The sequence below is a fragment of the Cavia porcellus genome, unplaced genomic scaffold (genome assembly GCF_034190915.1).
Source record: "Cavia porcellus strain 051 isolate PalLab524CR breed Dunkin Hartley unplaced genomic scaffold, mCavPor4.1 scaffold_33, whole genome shotgun sequence".
Classification (NCBI taxonomy): Eukaryota; Metazoa; Chordata; class Mammalia; order Rodentia; family Caviidae; genus Cavia; species Cavia porcellus.
In genome coordinates, this window is record NW_026947516.1 from 338,309 (window position 1) to 362,411 (window position 24,103).

A 24,103-nucleotide genomic window follows, 5' to 3' on the forward strand; every position below is an offset into this window, starting at 1 on the left:
GCGGGCTGCACGAACTGTCCAATCAAGTGAGGCAAAGTGGCAAGGACTTCCGGTGTCATGGCTCTCAGTGTGGAGAGTCCCTCAGCTAGCTAGCCCGGCTTCTGGGATTTCTGCGGGCTGCAGGCCGCGTGGGAAGGACTCGGGGACACCGGGAAGCCGCGCTGTGGTGATGGTGCGGGACGGAAGCCGGGGAAGGGAGGGGGTCGGGCTGAGGTCTGAGAGGAGGCGGCTAGAACCGGCTCTGGGAGCCGCAGCCTCCCGCCGAGCTCCGGACCCCGAGGTCCTCCGGGCTCTGGGGCTTTTGCCACTTTTCCCTCGGCGGGGTCCGGGTCACCGCCGTGTCCGTGAGTCCGTCCCCACCGTGACACTGCCCGCCCACGGTGCCGTCCGGTGTGGCCCAGCAGCGCCTCAGCGGTGTGGGGAGAGCGGGGCTCGGGGCGGCCCTGGTTCAGGGCGGCCTGGAGCTGGTGCGGCTGCGGGCGCTGGGTCCCTGGTCTCGGTGCTTTCAGTAGCAGAGCTGGGGATGTGACTGTTATAAATGGCTGCGTGAGGGTCTCAGATCCACACCTCCTCTCAGACCTCTGCCCTTTTCTATTCACGGTGGCTTCCTGAGTTTCTAATATTTCTCCACATTGCCAACCTCATAATAGAGGTTGAGAAGGGCAACGAGAATGCAAAACAAGTTTAAACATACCGGTGACGTGACTTGGTATACAGGTTTCCCATAAATGCGGTGAACTCCTGAGTGGCACACTTAGCAATACAAAAACTATCACCTTAGTTATTTATGTGAGATCGGTATGGACAATGCTATAAAACAGAATTATATCGTTTCTACACTAGAGTGAAGTGCTGAACCTGAGAAAGGCTGTTGATGTTACCTCTGGTGCCCATGTGTCTGGGTCTCCAGATTCAACTTTGCTGGGCTTGTAAGCTCTCTGACAGAAAGAGGAAAAGCAGTCAGGGAAGACCAGCGCCAAGGAAAACTGTATTGAGGGTATTGCGAGAAATGCTCGAAAGCCACTCTGGGAGAGAAATGGGGACACTGAGAGTTGAGTTAGCAACGAATTGTGGATGGTGTCTTGTGCTATAGGGTGAGGGCATCATCTGAATCCCCTGCAATGGACACTGTATGATTGGTTATTGGACGTGTTGGTAGAGCGCTGTGTTTGGTGGGCTACAGGGGAATTGTCCAGCACTAGCTTAGCAACTCCTTTTGGGGAAGTGACCTTGCTGAAAGGGAGCTTAAAGGAGCTGTAGCTACCCAGATACAAGTGTGAAATGGCATTCCATCAGTATGACTGTTTGCTGTGACACAGAGGCTGTATGTCTACTTCTTAGGGGGCTCAGTATGTTCTCTAACCCCAACTATGGGTCTTAGCTGTCCATACATTAGGAGAGTTTTCATTGAAATTATGAACAAAGCTGTCTGCTTGAAGCATCCTGAGTTGGTGGCCAGGTGGTTGATCAATCCAGAGCTAATTAGAGATAACCAGCGCATGGTAATTGCTCAGTTATTTCATATCTGTCTCTCTCAGGTGACTGTATTGAAAATCACTATTGAAACTCAGGTGCTCAAGCCAGTTTTTTTACTGTGTAAGATTTAAAGGGAAGTGGGATTTTAGAGAAAAAGTAGTTATTTTGAGTTTCCTGGAAACTGGGGAGCTTGGTAAAGAGTGGCTGCAACTCCTTGCAGTAGAGGAAGGCTGCATTCCCTTTCTTGAGGAAGTTGAATCTTGATATTCTATCTGTATTTGGCTTCCTGTTATTTTAATTGTTATCTGTATAGCTGATTACACAACTCTACCCCAGGCCATTTACCACAGCTCTGTGCCGCCTTCATAAGATCACAAAACAAACTATCCTTCACAATCAGACTCTTTAAACAAGGCCTTCCAGAGAGTTTAGAACTCTGAGGAAGATGGTGGGTATATTAATGCATTACTAGTGAGGAAAGAGGTAGTCTTTTGTGCCAAAGCAAATAACTCAATTTTATAAACATTGTTATTTTTGCAAAGCCATTTTTTAAAATAAACTGTGCATGTGCTTTATTGACTATTCCTGCAAATATTGAAAGAAAGTTGATGACCTGCTATAAAACTTTGCAGTAGAGGGCTTTCAAAGTGGCAGAATTTACTCTGCCCAGGAGCCATGACCTCATTAGTGTAACCAGTTGGTTGGATAATGAGATCTGCTTTCTCCAAGCTGTGATGACAGTGTGCACCAGGGAGGAAGGATGGCTTGCGCAGCTTGCCTCCTAGTAATTTGCAGTCTGTGCTGTCTGCTGCTAAAGGAAAATTCATCTCTTCAAGACACTTTTGAAAGTTTATTTTCTTTTGTCCTGTTTGTGAAACCAGAGAAATCCTGTGCAATATCAAGAAAGGAGAAAGAGTTCTTGCTAAGGACGACTTTCTGAAAGTGCTGCATGTTAAACCCAAACTGAGAAACACCTTGAACGGAGGCATCTGTGTGGACAGGGACATGTGACACTGGCCGTGGAGGGAGGACAAGGGCTGTCATCACTGAAATCATTGCTGTCATCCTTGTACACACTGGTTTAAAATTGAAATGTTGATTAAGAGGTGCTGTGTATAAAACAAGCACCGAAACAGAGGAAAATCCCTAGTCTGAGTACCTACAGGCCTAATAATAATAGGAATAAATGGAGGAGCCATTTAATATGGAGGAGCCAAGGGGAGGAAAAAGGCAATGAGGGACCAGAGTTTGGATGAGGGAGGTGACATCAGCAGTGGCAGCAGTGACCTTCTCCTGAGATCGGATTGTCCTCATTGTGATAATAATTGGACTTTGTGCTGCCCTGCCTTGAGAGGCTCAGAGGTCAGAGCCTAAAGAAAGCAGGGGAACCTTGTGACCAATACTGTGACTGTGTCGTCTCTTATTCCTGATCAGTTCACTTCATTATTTATGAGGCAAAATTGAAATTATTAAACTGGACTTGTAGATTTAGTAATAGGGTGGGCATCACCATTGAAGTACAATGGAAAGGGGTTTCTCTTGAATACAAAGATTACAACGTGTGTTTGAAGATTTTATTGGGGACTGAATGCAGGAATTTGGCTTTGAGCTACACAGCCCCATATATTTTAACTTTTGAGACCTGGTCTTACCCAGTTTCCCAGGCTGTGGGGGGGACTTTTGATACTGTGTCCTCCTCCCTCACTGCTAGGAAGACAGACGTGTGACATTTACCTGTTTTAAGGTTACGATTCTTTAATCCCAGTGATTTCCTGAGATTTCAGTGCCAGGAGAGTGAACATCAGTGAGGCCTGGTGGTGCACACCATGAATCTAGCTGCTTAGGTGAACAGCCAGTGATTACACTGCACTGTACTCCATACTGTACATAAGCTATGTGATATTTTATCTTGGATTTGTCTCTGTCACATAAATATTCCTAAATAAAAATGAAGGAGTATGTGTTGAGCAGGTTTAAAGGTTTGACAGTGATGTTTGATTAATCAGGGATATTGTGTGCATTTTCAATACATTTTATTTTCACCTTTCTTTGGGTTGATCACAGTATAGTTTTCTAACTCAGTATCTGTGGACTCATTTCTTCAACTCTGTATGGAGTCCATTTAGAACAGTGCATTCATAGGATCATTTCCTCTTTTGAATGCTGTCTTACTCATCTTGTACAAAGCCAGCAAGGCACGAGAAGGGTGTGAGTTTGGGAACAGGAACAGTGGTCTGTGGAGTTTTCACTTGGAGTTTTCATTTGCTTTACTTTGTTCTATTTGGTACTACAGTGAGGTCCCCTAAATTAGTCGTATTCTTATGTCACCACTGAAAGGGAGTAAATCTGGGCATGGTGGCACATACCTGTAATGCCAGAACTGGGGAGGCTGAGGCAGAAAGCTTGGTGTGAAGTTGGGGCCAGCCTGGCCTACAAAGTAAAGCGTAAGTCCAGCGTAAACTCCATCGTGAAACTGAGTCTCAAAAAGACAAAAAAACCAAAACAACAACAAAAAAGCACAAAGAAAGAATAAAAGAAGAATGAGTAGAACATTCCGGTAAAGATACTGAGCTGAAAAGTTTAACACAAGACCACAAGCATGTGGAATGTTAGATGGAAAACACTTGATTCCTACCTCTGATTTATGCTGATTTTGAGAAGCCTTCCAACTGCTTTAAACTTGGACCAAAATCTGCCTTTCTATCCTGGATTGCTTATAGCTGTGTCCGCAGTTCCTCTCCCAGAATGCTTTGCCTTGGGTGCAGAGAAACGTGGCAGTTCTTATGGTCTTTGCCCATTTTGGGTATCTTGTTATTCAGAGCTTGTGTGTACACTGTGCCTGCTAAGTGGGTGGTTTTCAGGGTGCTGATTGTGCACACCAGAAAACATCTGCTCTGTTGTATTCATGGTGTGGGTCCTAAGTGAGGGTTACAGCATGGGTAGAAATCAGGGATGGTGATCAGTGTCCCATAACTCACATGACAGCCCTTACAAGAATGAAATATCAGCCCTGTCACTAGTGCTCTTCTTGCACATGTGTCTTTTTTCGACCCTCATAATCCTGCTCATCATGACTGGGTTCTGCACCGTGGCTTCCTGGGCAGTGTTCCTGCTGTCTGCAGACCCCAGAGAGTGACGGGTGCCAGCCGTGTGCTCTCCCCCTGCCCCCCACATCCAGCCCATGTGCATCTGTGTGTACTGTGCCCACGTGGGAGTGTGGGAGAGCACTCAGCCTGTGTGTTCGTTACCTGCCCAACATTATTTTCCAGGTTTACTTCCATCAGTGTACCTGTAACTCCCCACTGGAGTCTGTCTTGGTGACAACTCATGTCCCTTTCCACAGCACTGGGACAGCAGGCTTGTCCAGCTGTGTTGCTGTTGTAAATGCCACAAGCACATTCTTTAGTGCCCTAGAAGCCGATCAGAGAAGAGGATCAGATGCCCTAGATGCTCAGGCCCAAGAGCCTCTCTGCTGGGGCTCAGAGTGTGTGTCCAGCACCATCATGGTGGACCAGGCATACTTCCGCCTGGGGGCTGCCTTCCCACTTCTCATATCCAACCAATATTAGGCTTTTCCATTAGATACTTTATGGGATCCTAGAAAAATTTAATTGTGTCTTTTTATTTTTTTTCTCACTTATGTCTCTATTTTGTGAATTGTTTTTTCATTGTTTAAGTCCTTCTAAAAATATCTAATTTCATCATGTTTTCATATTTGTGATGAATCTTTTGATAAAATCCTTTTGTTGTTCATATTTTATTGTAAGTTATACAGGATCAACATATCTTCTCACAATTTTTCTATCATGCCATTTTCATTAAGAATTTACTTTCCTGAGCAGAAATTTTAAATTGCTTTTTATGTCTTCAAAGTAACCTTAACACTTGTGCTTTACAGTTTTATTTTTAAAGAGATCCTCACTCGTACAGCTTCTCATTCAGTAGGGTTTCTTTTTTTTTCATGTTTTGCTTCTATATTACATATTTTCTCAGTATACCTAGCGTACACGTTGGAATATTTGTGATGCAAAATTAGAGAGATTCAGTGAGCACCATAAGAAATGACTTGTGCATTTGGTTTGTTCTGACAACCCCATGAAATATTAGTATTTTTAAAGCAAGTGTATTCATATTTCTTGTTTCAGGTGTAAGTGACTTAGTGTAGAGCAAGTTCTGGACAGTGGGAAAGGCTGTCTCTGTTTATGCTCTTATTTGAGATTAGAAAATACAACTGCATCCTTTTTCTTTTTTCTTTTAAAGAGAGTTAACAAAACAATAAAAATGATACAGAGTTTCAAAACAAGATGATAGGAAATTAGCAATGGATAATATATTGCACATTATTATCTTCAGAATAGTTGCTCAGATTAAAGAAACATAAACTTGAAGCTTTTATAGATGAATAAGTGTTACTAGAGACCATATGTGAGGTAAATAATGTGAAATAAATCAGACTTGCATATGTAAACATCGTATTTTCTCCCTAGTAAAAGAAACTGAAAGAGTAAATAAGATCCAAAAGGTCCAGTAGATGCTGTGAAAGGGCAAGAAACTGCTCAAAAGGAAAGAACATTGGGGATGGTGTGAAGGAGAAAAGAGAAAATACATACATATATATGCACAAGATAGCTAAGATAATAGTACTGCTAATTGTATTTCATGGAAAGGAAAAGTGCTTATATTGTATGCATTTGTTTTTGTGGTTTGTTCGATTTAGAATTATTTAACAATTCCTAGCATACTGCATCACAAATTGGAGTCTTTACATGATTCTCGTGATATTTAGATCTTCTCCAATTCTGTTTCTATGTGTGATTTTTCTCTTTGCACGTGTTACACATGTTAAAAACTTTGCACTTTTAAAGACTTTTTTGGTAGTATTACACAATCGAGTTTTTAAATAATTCTTAAGCTGTGTGGCCTATGAGATCATTTCTAGGTGGTAATACCGGCCTGGATTTACAGTGACAAGTGAGGAGGCGTTTTCATGAACTAAGCAACATATTGGCAGAGACTGAGTGAGACACCAGGTGGGAGCACCCAGCTGACTCCTTTCAAGGCGTATTTCAGAAATATTTGCAAAAATTTGAAGCAAGTTTAGTTGTGTAATGACATGTACTTTTTTTTTGGTACCAGGGATCAAACTCACAACCTTGCACTTGCCAAGCAGATGCTTATGCTGCTGAGCTAAGTCCCCAGCCCCAGAGATGTACTTTTGACAATGACGTTTGTGTCGAAAATTCTCCTTGTATCCACATGGCATAGGGACCTTCTTGTACTTTCTTTGTTTGTGGTACTGGGGATCGAACTGGTGACCTCATGCTTGCCAGGTAGGCGCTTATGCCACTGAGCTAAATCCCCAGCCCTGCTTGTATTTCCAATCCTGCAAATAAGAAAACGTTTTTGTTTGTTTTCTGTTTGTTTGCTAGTTTCACTGATAATCTGCTAAACACTGGTCCTTAATTAGCAACCTTTCAGATTTCTTTGTAGATTATTTTGTGTCCTGACCTTAAGATAAATTATTTGGGAGCTACATTTACTTGTACTTTTGTTCTGATTGGGTATCATGTAGCTTCACTGTATTGTCATTGTTTCAATCAGTGTTAGAACTGTGAGAAGCATTATTTCCTTTTTGCAGTTGATCTTGCCTTCCACAACAGTTGTGTTGTTGTTTTCAAGATTTACATCTTGATTCTTTTATCATTCAAGCATAGCTTTATCTCTTTCATCTTTTTGTCACTTTTTGTCTGTCTTGCTCATGTTGTCCTGTTGTAACACTTGAATATTTGTGGAGACAGTGGATATTCTCAACTTAGTTCTGATTTTAAAATAACTCATGTACGTGTCCTCATTGTTTGTAACACTAGTGCGTTTTCTTATGTGTTTATCAAGTTATTATCAAGTTATTATTATTATACTATTTTGCTTTATCACATACCTTTCACAAATAATTAACAAAAATTGGGTTTTATAAAATATGTCAAAAGTTGATGAAGTGTTTTGTGTATGCGTATGGTGAGTTTCACCGCAGTTTTATACTGACACACCCTTTGATGAGATGAAGAAACACAGTTCATTACTGTTTACACAGGTCTTTCCCGTGTGTGGTACTTAGATTGAACCCAGGACATCAAGTTGGCTAGGGAACTGTGCCACCACTCAGCTGCATGCAGACGTGGGACACTGCTAATACCGTCTTGCACTTTGCTAGGTAATTTTATCCAGGATTTGAAAGTCAGCTTGCATGTGCATGATGGGCCTTTATTTGCCTTTCCTTATTAACATGTTCTCTAGGTTGAGGTAAAGATTGTATTAACCTGATGATGTAAGGTTCTTAAATTATTTACGAGTTTTTTTTTATGACAGACACTTAATGCTATGCTCAGATGAGTGAATGCTTTTTATTCTTGTGTTCATAATTGTATGTTTCCCCTGCAGAATAAATATTTTCATCCTGAGCAGTTGGTACATATACAAATGGATTCCTGATTACTCTGAAGAAATTCAATAAATCAGTGTGAATTTTGGATCATCATTTGGTTCCTTTCTAACATTTTAGTCTCTGCTGTTCATGTCTTCCATGGGCATTTTTGTAATTTTATACAATTCTGACAATATTTCCACCATCTAAAATTCATCAAATGGTAATTCTGTTACACTTTTAATTTCTTTTAAAACACCCTCTTTGGAAAGGTGCAGTGGGCTGCACGTGCAGTGCGGTCCTCCATGAGGCTGGTCCGAGGGACCAAGCACTGACGGCCAGCATGGCTCACCCTGTAGTGAGATGCTGTGCGGAAGCTGACGTGCCCGCTGGCCCTGTATCACTTCTTTTCAGTTTTTGTTTCCCTGTTGTCTCTTTCTTTTTTACCATCTTGATGATATTTTTCAATATTTTGAGACTTGTTTCATTAATCTTTGTTTTTGACGAAATGTTTTTCTACATATAGTTCTTAAAAGCAATATATATAACTGACAGTCTTTTTTTTCCCAAAACATTGGCATTTTACCCTTAAATCATTAGTTAATTCCACATACTTGCATATTCATTCCATGACTTTCTATTGAAACTTTATTTCATAGTGTATTTTTCAGTCAGGTATGGTGACTCACACCCGAAATCCAGCACTTGTGACTCAGCTGCCAGACGACAAGTGCAGGCTTGAGACCAGTCAGGCTGTGTGCTCAGTGTGACTGAAGTCTACTATTTCCTCCCTGTAGTGAGAAAGCAAATAAATTACAGCTGTAAAGCTGTACCTTCTGCCATGGTGGTTCTTCCGTATTATACTCTGTATTATATTTATATTCTGTATTTGAAAGAAAATGTCATATGCATAATAAAATTTTTTGTAAATGTTTATTTTTGGTGAAACATAGATTTCTTGTTTTATAAATAGTCTATATTTACTACCTCTTGTGTGAATGTTTCTAAGTGCATTAAAATAGTCTTTAATTGTATTACTGAGGTATGGTACATTCTTCACTAAAGCCACCTTTGTGTGTATTTTGATTGAGTACATCTGTTTCTATTTTAGTGAAGATGTGCCATTTACTACTTGAATTTCAGGGAAATTTTATCAGATATTTGCAATTATTTGCTGGTTCGATACCAATACAGTCTCCTGCTGAATGACCCGATACTGAACTTTACATTGTGACCTCTTGCTTTAGTCTCCCAGGGTGGAGTTTGCTGCCTTCTCCCTTTACTGTTATTCTGTAGGAAGTAAGATGGTGGGTTGCATGCTGAAGTACAGATTAAAAATAAATGAAAACATGGAAGTTATATAAGCAGGAACTCTCAGCAATTACATTTTTAAATACTGAAACCAAACGTGTAGAACATGCTGACTCTGAGAAGTAATTTAGCCTGCTATCCCGCGCCTGCTGCAGCACTGCAAATGCGGGTCGTTTCCTGCAGTCGGCGTTGACAAAACCCCAGTGCTCACATCTGTGGCTCAAGAACTTAATACAGTGTCTCTGTTTAGCCTTCTCTACGATGAACGTCAAGGCGATTGTACCTGTGTAGATGAGAAAAACGACAGCGCACTGCCTACTTAGTTGTTCAGTAACATAGTTATTAAACTGTCATTTGGTTGGTGTCACAGTTTAAATGTCCGCACTGTGTCTTCACCCTGTCCTGGAGCCCAGCGAGCAGCAGCCCCGCCTGCTCAGAAGCACCGAGCCCTGTCCCAGTCTGTCCTCTGCGGCCTCTGGGCTTTCCCAGGGCAGCTCCCTTCCAACTGTGTCCAGTGTCCTCACACATGGTGGCAGCCTCTTGTGCCTCTGCTCTGCATCACCTGTGTGTCCTGGGCGCCCCAGAGCAGCTTGTTCTTTCCCTCTGCTGCGCTCCATTCTTGCTCATTGCCGTGGGCTGTGCCCACTATTTGCCTGTTTGCCCAGCTCTGAACTACAGTACACATTTTAGCCTCTGTGGCAGCGTCTGCCTTGTGGCTGTCTCCTGGGATGTGTTTGTTCAGTTATGGTGACAACAGTGGGTTTCTGTGAGGCCTTGTGAGTCTAAAATCATGCAAGATTCTCCCTGCCCCATTTTCCCTCATGTGGGACCCCGTACAGCTAGAAATGCCACTCAGCAGGCACGTGGTGTCATCGGCTGCTAGTCCTCATTGTCCCCTGCTCTGTCTCCATGTCATCTGCCACCTTCAGGGCCCCGTGCTGAGGGACAGCACATCGCCTCTCTGTGGATATCACCTACCTGGGTTGGGCAAGCTCTCTGGCCTTCCCCGGTCAGTTATGTCCAGCTCAGACTCGAAATCATCTCAGTGGAGACTCTGCAGAGTGATCCAGGAAAGGTGGAAACCCTGTCAGTTTCTCCTTGGGGACAGGATCAGCAGAACAGCGGAAGGAGGCCTTTCCCGCCACACCTCTCCTGGGAGCTCTGAGGCTGGGCGCCCTCAGCAGCAGCACAGTGGCTCTGCCTGTCCTCTTCCTCCGCCCATCTGTCCTCTTTCCTCTGCAGTCTCCCTCCCCTCCACGTTTGCTTTTTTTTTTATTTCCTCTTTTCATTCCTTTGTTTCATTTCTCTGTCCCTTCCCTTTCTTATTCTTTTTCCTTTTATCCTTTTTTTCACTTATTGTTCTTATGCCCCTTCTTTTTTACTTACCTCTTCTTCCAGTCTCTACCTCTGTCCCATCCTTCTTTCATTCATTGTAAGTCACTCTGCCTCCAGTAGTTCTCCAGTGGTTTTGCCCATTGTGAAGAAGGAACTGTCTTTTATGACGTCTGTACTAGTACACATCTAACTTAATTTCTACTTAGTCATTCACTTAAAAATATGTACAGTCCACAGCCTCATCCATTTTGAGTATCCCATTTTGCTGCTAAACAAAACCTATCTTCTAAATTCTCCAGTTTTCCAACATATCCAAATGAATAATCTACCACATACTCTGTGTATTTTCACCATGGCAGTTTTGTATAAGGGGGTAATTCAACACTTTCTGTGTCTGACTCTTTTCCCTTGAGATTTCAAATTTGAATTTAAATTGTAACTTTGCTCAGAAAATTATTAGTTTGCACAAATGAATAACATGGAGAGGTTAAAGTTTTGTGTATTCATCAACTTGTGAGCATTCAACAGGCCCTACCTTGTAGCTTTGTGAATATTAAGTTGCAGTGTTACTAAAGTGCCTTCCAGCCTGTGAAACCTGTGAGTTCTTTTGTCCTGTCACCAAAGCATAGAAAACATGCTGTAGGAGGCAGGTCACAAAGAAGGTGAAAGAGAAAAGGTCCTGCAGCAGAAAGAAGTGTGAAAGTGGGTTGCAAGTAAGGCGTTTACACACAGTAAAATCATGACATCTAGGGATTTTTATACAGTAAAATCCTGTTACAGGTTGCCTTGGGGGAAATTAAATTCAACCTGCTGGGCTAGAAGTGAAATTGCATAGCCAGTATTTAACACTGAAACAAGGCCCTTAGCAATATTCCTCTCCAGGAATCCCAAGCTGTGGTTTATCTACAGCTGTTAGTTCAGGAGCGGCAAGTGCAGGCCTGGCAGGAGTAGGGGTGAGGCTCAGGGTGTCCTGGTCATCCGAGTGCTTTCTGCTGCAGTCTTTGTCTTTCCTGAGATGATGATGGTAGTCACAGTACAACTGTAGCTGCCATTAACCTGAGGTGAGCTGTGGGCCTGGCCGTGGCGTCTGCAGCGTTCAGCCTGGTTTCTCTCAGCTCAGCCCTCACCTGCAGAGCCAGTTCTCCCCTTCTGAACAGTGTCTCTGTCCTGGGCCTGGTTCCTTTCACACTGACTGTGAATCTCTACCTAACTTAACTACTAGCGGTATAAATATTCCACACAAATTGTTGTGCAGACTTGTCCTCAAACTATTGTATATATGTTTAAGAATTATATATGTCTAAAATATGATTAATGAGTCATGTGGAAGCAATTTTGGTTAAATGTACATTCTTCCATTCAAAATTCATGATGAAATCTATCTCACAGTGGCCTAGACTAGGTGATAAAAACATTGTATGAGTAAATACAGACAGTTGGGTTACTTAGAAGCCACTTAGAAATTGATAGTTTTGGGAGTTGCTTTGTGTGAATGATGGGACGGGCACAGAGAGTTTGGTGAGGGCTCTCCCTGCACTCAGACTCTGCCCATGTGTGACCTCAGGGCTTGTCAGCCAGAAGGCCGGGAGCAGATTTAATTTCTCACTGTAGCTCACAGCTCTCGGTGAAAGGAAACCTCTTCTTTATTTACTGACCGTGAGATATTCTGTGCAGAAACAAAAAAGAACTGAGAAAATACTTGTGTTTTTTAGAATTGCAGAAACTTCCAGGACAGGTTCCAGTGTGACTGTGCACCTTGTAAGTTAAGTAGCTGTGAATGTTGTACACATCGTCAGCAACCCTTGTCAGCAACAAATTGTAATCTGTTGGTGGCATTTTTGTTGTGAAACATTTGGTTTGTGACTGATGGAAGGCATATTTTTGTAGCTACCATTGTATGACATGTGTCATTCTAAAGAAGTTGCAAGTTTTTGTTTTGATGATGAAACAGTCATAATTGCTAAAATGTGTTTTTTGGTTTTTTTTTATTTAGAAAAAATTGTATGGAATAAACTGTCATAGAATCTGGAAAAAGTGGAGCTAAGATGCACGGTGTGCTGCAGGGGATGGATGGAGGAGGCCCAGGTTCGCCAAAACTCTGGGGAGACAGACAGGTAAACAAGAATGACATTTGGTCAGCATCTGAATCAATTGTAGACTAGTTTACCTGTGTAAATAATACTCCTGTTAATCTTTATTTTCATTTATGTGTCTTACACTTGTTGGATTTGGAAAATATTTCATAATTTTTCACTAACAAATTTTAATTCAGTGTGTTTATTTATATTTTTGGTTTTTTGGTTTTTTTCCTTTTTATTGTTACCAGGGATCGAACTCACGACTGCCTGCTTGCAAGGCAGGCACTTACGCTGCTGAGCTAAATCCCCAGCCCCCATTCAATGTCTTTATAATTTGAAACTTGAATTTTGAGATATTTATAATTTTAGATGGTAAAACTAGCAGGTTACCTCAAATTCCTATCAGACTTATAAGTATATCTGAACTTTGTTTTATTTGATTTTTTATTATCTTCTTTGTTCTGTTTCTAGTACTGTATAATCTTTCTGGTGTTTTCTCCTTTTTTGTTTCTATTGCATTTTGTATGGTTTGTTTTCTGTCTTCTGAGATTTTCAGTAGGCTTGCATCCAAGTATTGTGTGGTTTTTCAGTGTTGGTCTTACGTATTTACTGGTAATCTAAACCTGTCTCTGAAGCACGCTGTCGATTCAGACTCAGTCCTGCACCTCAGGCCAGTCACAGAGCTTCCTCTTCTCTCTAACAATTCATGCCATTCATTCATAATCAATAGTTCATTTTTTTCCTTGTATTTTCTTTTGAAACCGGCCTCACTGTGCAGTTCGGGCTGCCCTTGACTTCACTCTGTACCTTGAATTTGCCCTGATCCTCCTGCCTCAGCCTCCTGAGTGCTGGGATTACAGGCACGCCCCACCACACCTGGCTGTAATCAGTCATTCTAACAATGTAGTTTTTTGATGTTGTCAGTTTGGATTTAATTTCTTGATTATGTAATAGAATCTGCAGCAGTACATTCATTTCATTCATTCTCTTCAGTTGGGTAACTTACCTTGTCTTTTCTAATGTCTAAATCTTTACTGAAGTTTTCTCCAGATACCATTCTCTTTCCTGAAGGTTCTTGCTCTCTGGTTGCCTCCACCAGCCTTTGAATAATTAACGTAGTTGCTCTACTGTCTTTATGTATTTATTTGCTGTTATTTTCAGATCTATTTTGCTAAATGTATTTGTCTCCTTCCTGAGTCATATTTTCCTCTCATTTGTGGATTTGTTGCTATTGTTTATTGTCGTGTGTGAACATCTGGTTACTCTAAAGAGGTGAACATCAATATCACATCGTCCTAGGCCAGCTTCTAGGGAGGAAGACTACTGTGGCTGGGGTTAGGTGCTTCCTGTTTTCCCAAGCCAGGGGTTAGGCTTTGTAGAAGTTTGTTTTGTTTATGTTTTTTTTTTTTTCAGTGAAAACTCTGAACTTTCAGAATGGCTTGTTTTTTTTCCGATCCCGTTCTCAGAATAAGGAAACAGTTTATTTTTTTCTGATACACACTGTGGGAACTTGCAATAGTTCGTGGTCAAACCGAGTCATTTTTAGATCTTGTAAAGTTGCCTGCAGGGGTCTGTCCTCTCTAACTCCCCTCACTGGTTTTCATCAGGACACTGACAGTTTGCCTGCATTTCTTTTGCTCTTGGTTTCCTGTCAGAGAAAATTACGTCTCTGTCAATCTGCATCCTCTTTTTTTCACTTCGAAAATAACGGATCTATTTCATCTTAAAGGGTTTTGAATATTAATTTGTTAGCAATTCTGTTATTTATAAAGGCACGATGGTTTATGTGTCATCCCAGCTAACCTGGAAAGCACAGTGTGTGAGCTGCTCTCTTGATGCTTATGGACAGCATTTAATGCTCTGCTCTCCTTCCCTGTGCCCCATTTGAAGGCGATACAATCAAGATGCTGGGTGAGTCTGCAGCCCCAGCCTTCTCCTCCTCCTCACAGCGTGGGGGCCAGGATGGGGCTCAGAGGTGCTGCCCAACAGTTCCAAGGAGGTGCAAATGGGGGAGCATGAGTGCCCTCTTCCCACCAGAGAATCAGAGCTGCCACGTCCAGATGCTGGGCTTCTGGACCCATACTGACCCCTAGTCCTGCTCATGGTCACCTTGTCAACTGTTCAAAGTGGAGACAGAAACTCTGAGACTGGCTTGATCACCAGGGGACCAGGCCAACATCATAAACATGGAAGAGTTATGAGGCTTGGGTCAACAGTGGCCAGTTTAAATGATAACAAGAGAAGCTACAAGTATTTTTGAATTTACAAATACAATGTGTATGACCCTTGATGTCCAAGGATGTTTTACTTGTACTGTAAATTAGTTGTCTTCAGCGCCATCTGTTGTCACAATTTAAAATGACGAGCCCGGCATAGTAGCACACATTGCTAATTCCAGCACTCAAGGCTGAGGCAGGAGGATTGAATGTCAGCCTAGGTGACATAGTGACTCCCAGGTGAGGCTGAACTTTGCAGTGAATCCCTGTATATAATATAAAAATAAAATAAAATGGTGAATTGAGTCTCATGCTGAAAAGGATGAGATGCCTTTTCCCAAATGTACAGATAAAGTGTCTGGACATTATTCTGGGCTCCTTCCTATAAAACCTGCAAGAGATTTTTTAAGTAATAACTTGAATTAGTGAAAGGTGGCCAGGCATAGAAAATCAGAACTGCTAAATTTACAAAACGCAGAGAAAACATTTTTCCTGTTGATTTAGAAAACGTCTGAATGTTGGAATGAAGGTAGAAAAGCTTAAGGTGCGCGTGTGTAAGTTTGGGTGGAAGTCTAATAAAAGAGGCAGGGCTCTGAAGCAGCAGGAAAAACCCCTCATCTGAGCCAGGGGTTTCAAATAGAAGCCATGTCTCAGGTGATGCGAGCAGTGCCCTCTGACCCGTCAGTGTCTGTGATTCAGGGCATTCATTCTGCCTGCAAAGTCTCATGTCTTAGCCATGCTGCCCTGTATCCTACAGCCTTTTGTCCCACCCCATTAGAATGGCAGTACTCCCTCAGGGCAGCCAGCAACATTACCAAACAAGTGACCGTTGTCCCAGCCGGATCATTAAGTCTGAGTACCCTGTACCAGTTCATCCTAACCCTGTTCCTATCTGGACAGTTAGCGATCAGCTCTCCAGCAAGCCTTCCACATTGGATAAAATGAGCCTCAAGTCCAAGGCACAATCGTCCCCAATTTGCCGCTGGTGCCACCTGACCAACACCAGTATGGAAACCTGAGCACATCTGGGCTACGGCAGGAAATAGCATCTTTGGAGAACTGCAGGTTGGTAATCAAATGCGACTGCTTCAGAATTGCTGCAGTGCGCTCTTCATCCTCAAGCACATTTACTGATAAGAGGTGTGTGGGAAGGAAGGGTCACTATTCCTGGTTACTGCACAAAATAGCATCAGAAGCTGGTGCCGTCCTGAACAACCTCAGGAATCACCCAGGAGCTGGTGGAAATTATGGTACCCACAGTTTGATCAGTGAGAGTTTGTGTGTCTAAAGTTGTTGGTCTCTTTAGTTTAAATGCCAAAAACCTCAAGAACTTACAACTTGTTGAAGATGTACAGGAAGAAGTTAGTGTTCCCCTGTACAACCTCTTGCAGCAAAGTTTTGGGCCACTGCTGTTTTGACCACCTGCACTCCAGGGAATTAGTGTGCATGCTTGAAGAACACCTACTTACAGGAGCCAAAGTGGGGACACCACTAATAAACTTCTTTTTGAAATGTTGCATGAAAAAAGAGCAGCAGCTGAAACCCTAGGAGCACTGCATTAGGAAGAAAATGAGACGGAGTGGAAGGGTGAGAAAAGGAGGAAAAAAGTAGTCTGCCTTTCACCAAGAAACACTCATTAAAAACTTGGTTTAAGGATACTGAATGTCAGAAATCACAGTAATCAGGCACTTTATAACAAATAAATGATGGATCCAGGTATTTGAATTGTAAACTGAATTAAAGGCTTCAAATCTTCAAAGGATCCATAGGGAAGTCAATCTAAGGGACTAGATTGGACCCACAGATGGATTTCATCACTGTCAGAATAGAAATGGACAATAGAAATGGACAGAATAGAAATGGGCATCTCAGCTGTTCTGTGCTGTGAGGAAATGTGAGAACTAGTTTGAGCTATTAATTAGGCTTGTGCAGGGGATTTGAGATTATACAGTACTTCCATGATGGAGCCTGTGCAGCAGCTCTCAAGGATGGGTCATCTGTACCCAGCACAGCTCTGCCCTGTTCCTCCAAAGGCCACAGCCCCTTCTGGCCCAGGATCATGGAAACTTTGGAGTACCTGTGGCCGGACACACCCAGCAATATCTCCACTAGATCGTGAGTTCTGAATGTCTGTTCTGTAGACCTGCAAACTCCTAACAACGGCAATCTCTTAGGTCCTCCAACTTGCCATTTTAAATATGTTCTGCATTATTTTGTCTTGTGTACTTGATGAAAAATGGCAGCATTCCTTCTCTACAATATATCATTCATATTCAGGGATATGACATCCAATTTTAAAGCAAACTGTCCATACCTAAAGTAAGTGAGGTCTTACGTCTGGTATCATTGGTGCAATATGCCTTTTGCCTTGTTGACTTTCGTAAGATTTCTGTCCAGAAGACTTACTAGGACATACTACACCTGTCTTTTTAATCCTCAAAGTTTGTATTCACTTTAAAATGAGACAGTAAGATGAACATGGTGGTGCACGCTTGTAATTGCAGCACTCAGGCGGCTGAGATAGGAGGACCTTTATGAGTTTGAGACCAGCCTGGCCTACAAAATGAGCCCAAGGCCAGTCTGAACTGCATAGTGAGACCCTGTGTCAAAAGGACAAAAATAAATGAATAAAATGAGACAGTAGAAATCTTTTGCTGGAATGTCAAATAGTCAAGAGTTCTATGTAATTGAACATAAAAATTAAAACCTGTGAAGCCATGCAAAATGAAGGGAAAAGAGGTGCTGAGAAACTGACTCAAGGTCCATTAGTTGCAAATGAGGGTCTCTTAAAGTTGGGATAGAAACAGAGAGGTTTACATGTCACCTGGAAAAATGTTCAAGTAATTGAAATCTTTGCCCCAAGAGAAAGTTAGAGAGTGATACTGACCTTTCTCTGACATAGACCAAATTCTGCTGTAGCGTAAATACTGGAGGACAGCTGGCCCTGAAGAACATGATAGATAGATAACAACAGCTACGGAGGCTTTCTGAGATAGCCGGCTTAGAATCCAGGAATGGTGTGGTGTGAGGAGTCCTCAGCAGGGGTCATATTCCCTGCCGACCCAGGAATGAACTAAGCTGAGAGAAACCAACTGGAAATGCAATCCTGGTGCTATGAACAGAATAGATAAAATCTCAGTCCCGAAGCTGCAACCCGCACATCTGGAAACCACAATTTGAATACCCTGCTGCCGCTGCTGCATCTGAATCGGGCAAAATAATTTAAACTTTGAAAGATAATAACCTCCAGCCAAGATTGATATATTCTGCACAACTGTCCCTAGAAATTAATGGAGAAACAAGCTGCTTCCAGGATAAAGAGGAACTAGGGGACTTTGCAACCACCAGTTTAACTCTATAGAGAATATTGCAGGAAACTCCTATGTTTCTATTTCCAGAAATAGTAACAAAGAGGCCACAATGAATGGAGCAGAAAGCAAAATGAAGAAGACAAACTGACAACTAATGACAAAAAAAGAGCTCAATATAATTGAGACAGAGACGGTTGGATATAATTTCTAATATAGATGGCCTAGATACCATAACTTAAGCAAAAAAATAGAGAGTAGCAGGCAGAGTGGATCAAAAGATAGGGTCCACCGAGAGGCTTTTTATAGGAAATATAATTAGCCTGAAAAAGGCTATATGGACCAAAATGAAACATTAGAAATTGGAACTGCATGTGATACAGGAACCAGAGAATAATGTATATGGATAGGCTTTAATAAATGAAGAAATATAACTAGAAATCCAGTCTAGGAGTGATAAAGTTCAGAAACACTTAAGTAACTAGCAGGTTGCCCCCCCCCAATACAAAACTATGAGTGTTGGGGAGACCGAAAAATACACAGTTAATTCTAGGGGAGTAAAAGGGAGGAATAGTCCTCAAAAAAAAAAAAACAAAACAAAACAAAACAAAAAAAAAAAACCAGCAGATGATATAGCTAATAATGTATCAGGAAGTAAAACCTCTTACTCAGCTTTTTCAAAAATGGCGGCTTACTAGGGGATTGGGCGGAGAGTCTCTCTGGAGAAATCATATTAGATCCTAGAATATGACAACATGGAGAGGGCCAGATGAATGGATAATGATTCTTTTTAACCAAGACAGCACGGCTGGAGGATTTAAGGTCGTGCTGAGACTGCGAAGGCTGATAACCAGAGTCTGCAAATCCTGCACCTTTAATGCAGCAAACTGACCAGTGGACCCAAGAGGAAAAGCTCTATAGGCTTTTGGGGACTGCTGGAAATTGAGACCCTGGACCCCACAAAGCAGCCAGCTGCGCTGGAGGAGATTGTGAGAAGCTCCGGAGTTCCAAAGCCGGGCACTGTGCAGTTTTCTGACCGTTCCACGCTGTGTCAGGAATGCAGTGAAGGCAAGTGGCGTAGTGTGCAGTAGACTCAAGAGGAAGCCCTGCACTGAGCCCTGGTGCATACTGGGGACTGGGTCCCTCAGCTGCTGTGGCTGGCTGGAAGACATCTTGAAATTGGGCAGAGCCTGCCACCACAGTGGCATCAATAACACAGAGAGTCTGGTGGGAGACATCTTGGAGTTGGGCAGAGTGTGCGGCTCAGTGACATCAGACAGTCGCCCCTGGCATAGAGAGGTCTGGTGGAGGACATCTTCAAAGTGGGCAGATCCTGGCACCGTATCGGCATCAGCGACATAGAACTAGTGCAATACATCTTGGAATTGGGCAGACCTGCAGCCGCAGGGACATTACATAATCGCTCCTGGCACAGAGAGGTCTGAAAGAGGGCAGCTGGGATTTGAGCAGAGCCCTGTGCCACGGTGACATTAGCCAGCTGCTTCTGGCACAGAGAGAACTGGCAGGACCTGCTGGGGCTGAACCAAGCCTCTGGTTGGGACCCAATAAGCAGATACAAAATAGTCACGAGTCTGTGACACCCACAAAGTACTGACTAATTTGCAGATTGACTGGCACCGAGGCTGGAGGCTAGCCTACACCATCCCTGCATCCCTGCCTACCCCAGATAACAGCAAATTGGGGAGGACAGCAAAAACTCAAGTCAACACACTTCTGAAAGGCCCTAAGCAATACCGAGAGGGCCACAGACCCCCAGAACACTCCAGTCTGAAAGAAACCAGAAACATGACAGGAGATAAAAAATTTTTAAAAAATCTCCAGCTGCCCAACATGAGAAAATAAGTCCAGGAGAAGTAAGCACTGAAGAGAACAAGTATGGTAACCATCCAATACTGGACACAGCATCAGCCAAAATTAAAAAATACCTCCATGACCTCATAGATGAATTTAAAGCGGTATTCCTGATCCAACTGAGGCAAGATATAAAGAGATTAATTAAACAAATGACAAGCCCCGCCCAAGAAAACACAGATGGAAGAACTGAGGAAATCAGAAAAGAAAGAGGAACTTCTGAAGAAGAGTCTAAACATAACTTACAATACAGGAAACAGATCCAAAGGGATTACCAGGAAACTAAAAACTCCGTTGAACACTGGCAAAATGCCTTGACAGAAACTAAAGCCAGCCTTTTGGAACTTGAAGAGAGATTTAACATATATGTTCGTGAAAGAAAAGACCTCTTAAAAATAACAAGGAACCAGAAAGAAACAATTCAAAAGCTAGAAGATGACAAAAAGATACATAAGAATAAAGAATGTGAGTGAGGAAGCAGGAGCAACCAAAAATGAAATACAAAGAATATTCACAGATATATTAAAGCAAAATTTCCCATGTATAGCAAAAAGAAATGATATCCAGATAAAGAGACATACAGAACACCAGCTACCTACAACCAAATCAGCTCTATACCCAGACATATAATAATCAAGATTCCAGAAATCCATCAAAGGAACAGAATATTAAAAGCAGCCAGAGAAAAAAAGCAGATTACCTACAATGGGAAAATTATCAAAATAACAACAGACTTATCAACACAAACTCTTAAATCAATAAGGGAGTGGGGAGAAATATTCCAAGTCCTGAAAGGAAATAGTATGTAACCAAGACTCATATAGCCATCAAAACTCTCTCTCAAAATTAATGGAGAAATAAGATGCTTCCAAGACAAGGAGGAACTGTGGGAGTTCGTGGCCACCAACCCAACCCTACAGAGAGTGCTTAAGGATATTCCAGAGAAAGAGAAGAAGGGATACCAGCATTCCAGCAACAGTGGCAGAGAGGCCTCAATGAACGGGACAGACAGTGGAAAGAGGGAGTAAGGTAGACAAATTATAGCAATAAAGGGGAGTAGCAGACATGAGGCAGAGATGGTAAGCTATAGGCTTTAGTATAGATAGCTTTGATACACTACAAAAAAGGCAGAAGTCATTGTTAATAGTGTATCAGGATTTAAAAGTCACAGTAGTCTTATCGCCCTGTTTAGTTTGAATTTAATTTGTTCTGGTCTGTCCAGTCATTGGATTTGAGGTCACAGACATCTGACCCAAACATAGCAGGTTATACCATGGTAACTATCCTTAATTTCCTATTAACTTGAACTGAAATCCTGGACTACTTATATTGTCTTAGTATGACTGATCTTATTTGAATCTGATTCATAAGACTGTGGTTTTGCCTTGGCTGATTTTACTTGAATTTGATATGCTTGATAGTATCAACCCTAAAAGTAGAAGATGACATGATGTAAAAGATATCCATACCGGTATTAATTATTAACAGCTCTCAAGTCCTACAATGTTTTCAAAGTTGTGTTATTATAAAAATAGCTAGGTAATACTATGTTCAACTATGTTAAGCCCAATGATGTGGACAAGACTATGGAAAATAACAAGAGAAAGCATAGTAACTACGGTAGATCACCTAATATTGTGGTCTTATGTGTCTTTTTCACTGCATGTTTTTCTAGGAATTTATTTTGCTGTCTTGTTATGATTTGTTTTCCCCTATAATACCGAGAGGATAGATATACATGTAGAAATTCATGCATGAGAAGATTCTTTTAAAAAACTATTTACGGGAACAGATTATATAATGCAATATGTAATGAACAGATACTCTACGAAGAAGAGATAATAAGAAACCCAATGCTAATTTTGTAGCACTATGATATAAAATCTTTTTTTTTATTAAGGAGAAAAAGGGAAAAAAAGCAGAAATAGGGTACAAGTTATACAGAATTTCAGAAAAAATAATAGGAAATCACTAGTTAATAGATTACATATGATTATCTTATCTGTTCCTGTTTTAGCACCAGGATTGGATTTCCAGTTGGTTTCTCTTAGTTTAGTTCATTCCTGGGTCAGCAGGGTGTATTTCCCCTTGCTTAGGACTCCTCCTACTGCAGCATTCCTGTATTCTAAGTGGGGTATCTCAGAGAGCCTCCATAGCTGCTGCTATCTATCTGCCATGTTCTTCCGGAAGTCTCTATGATATAAAATCTAGCAATACTATTATTCACTGATCAGAGTGATATTAGTCTAGTCTCTTAAGTTCAATATCAGCATATGTAAATATAAGGACAGCTACTACAAAGAGAATGAGAAATGCAATGGTAGTTATTATTGTCTTCCCCAATGTCAGATCTTGAAGACCTAAAAAGCCTTCATCATCCTGTAATGATTTGATTAGTTCTATAATATGCAGTATGCATTTAATGTGTGTGAAGATGGGGAAAACTATTTGGAAGAAACTAGAGACAATTAGATAGACAGTGAAGATCTCCAGTGGACTTGCTTTGAAATCTGTATTTCTTTAAATTGTTTTTTTTTTAACTATTTTGTTCTGTTTTGATATGTTTAATCTTACCCTCTTTAACATATAAAACAAGTGTGTAGGACTGTTAACCATATTACTAAGTTCATGTTAGATCATTGAGCAGAACTGTTGGCAGTGTCACTATTTTAATGTCATTTTACGTACTTTAATTTTGTAACCTGAACAACTATTTCTAAGATGACAATATGTAACTTACCAACTGGCGTTTTGTTACCATTTATTTTTCTGTAATTCTGTATTATTTCTACCCTTTTTTATCTCCACGTATTTCTTTTGTTTCTTTCTCTCTAAATAAAAATAAAATAAAATAAAAACCTCTATTACTCACACCCCTCTGCTTGACTGGAACTCGTTCTGTCCTAGTTTGTATACAAGCATTGGACCTGAGGGGCACGGACGGCTGTCCATAGCATAGGGAACATCTTTAATTCTCTATTAACTCAATCAGGATCTATTTATGACTTCTACTGTTATATCATGACTGCTCTTAGTTAAATCTGACTTGTTTGATTGCTGCTTATTATTGACAGATTTTATTCAAAACCTGTAAGGATGATGGCAACAAGTTGAGTTCAGACAACTATACTGAAAATGACAATGATTCACTATGATACCCATTCTGATTTGATTACTACCTGTTTTTGTAGCTCTACACTATCTATAAAGTTGTATTTCTGTTAATTTTGTTATGTACTCATATGCTCAATTATACTTTATCTGATGATATAGCCAATTCTGTTGATGATAACAAGAAACAGCACAGTGACCAGGATAGAACTCCTTATATAGCAGATTTATATGTCTTTTTAGTTTTATATGTCTATAGGAGAAAGTTTAGTTCTGTCCAGCTTTGTTATGTTTTTCCCTCTAACATAAAAAGGATAGAAATACATGTTAAGACTCAAGCTTACGTAAAACCTATAAACAGTTTATGAGCACTGATCTGATGACACATGATCAAATGAACAAAAACTTTGAAAGAAAGAAAGTGGCACTGCAGTACCCAATCTTGATTCCGGAGTGTTATGATGTGAAATCCAGCAATATTATTAATCTCTGTTCACAAGGATTTTAATCTAATATGCTCTGTTAGGTCTCAACATAAATGAAGATGTGGATAAATGCGTACATGTCTAAGTGTATAGGATTGATAGCCATAATACTTAGTTTTTGTTGGATAGTTGAAAGGAACTGTTTGCAGTCTCCCTGGTTGAAATCCCATTTATATGTTCCACTGTGTACCTTGAACAACTATTTATAGGAGGACAATATGTATACATCAGCTAGTGATTTATTACTATTTCTTTGCTTTGAAAGTATGTACTATTTCTGCCCGTTTTCTATTTTGTTTTATCTTTCTTTAAATAAAAAAAAAAAATTGGAGGACAAACAACTGCAAACAAAATGTCCCCACACCACAGTCAGTGTTACTAACATACAGGGCCACAGATCCGCAGCTGCAAGGACCGAAACTGTGCAGTGCCTAGGGGGCATTTGGCCGTATGACGAGTCTCTTGCTGTGTCAGTGAACTATGCAGCGTC

General features: G+C 41.2%; 2 protein-coding genes across 5 annotated transcripts in view; both read left to right on the forward strand.

Moving 5' to 3' along the window:
• LOC100723486 (zinc finger protein 709-like) overlaps positions 1 to 24,103 on the forward strand; it is a 95,442-nt gene that overhangs the window by 47,186 nt on the left and 24,153 nt on the right. Inside the window, exons 1-2 of one of the 4 annotated variants that reach the window (XM_013146405.3) lie at positions 44 to 172; positions 12,537 to 12,657. The exons of 1 other annotated variant lie outside the window; for it this stretch is intronic. In XM_013146405.3, coding sequence (XP_013001859.2) covers positions 12,589 to 12,657 — 69 coding nt within the window. In that variant the 5' untranslated portion in view covers positions 44 to 172; positions 12,537 to 12,588. Of the gene's footprint in view, positions 1 to 43; positions 173 to 12,536; positions 12,658 to 14,511; positions 15,903 to 24,103 lie in introns of those variants that run through there. 2 more of the 4 variants (XM_063243063.1, XM_003460942.5) reach the window with 2 other exon arrangements.
• Positions 152 to 24,103, forward strand: part of LOC101787477 (oocyte zinc finger protein XlCOF6-like) — a 502,509-nt gene continuing 478,557 nt past the window's right edge. The window contains exon 1 of the mRNA XM_063243065.1: positions 152 to 172. Within this exon, the coding sequence (XP_063099135.1) occupies positions 170 to 172 (3 nt within the window). The 5' untranslated portion in view covers positions 152 to 169. The remainder of the gene's footprint in view (positions 173 to 24,103) is intronic.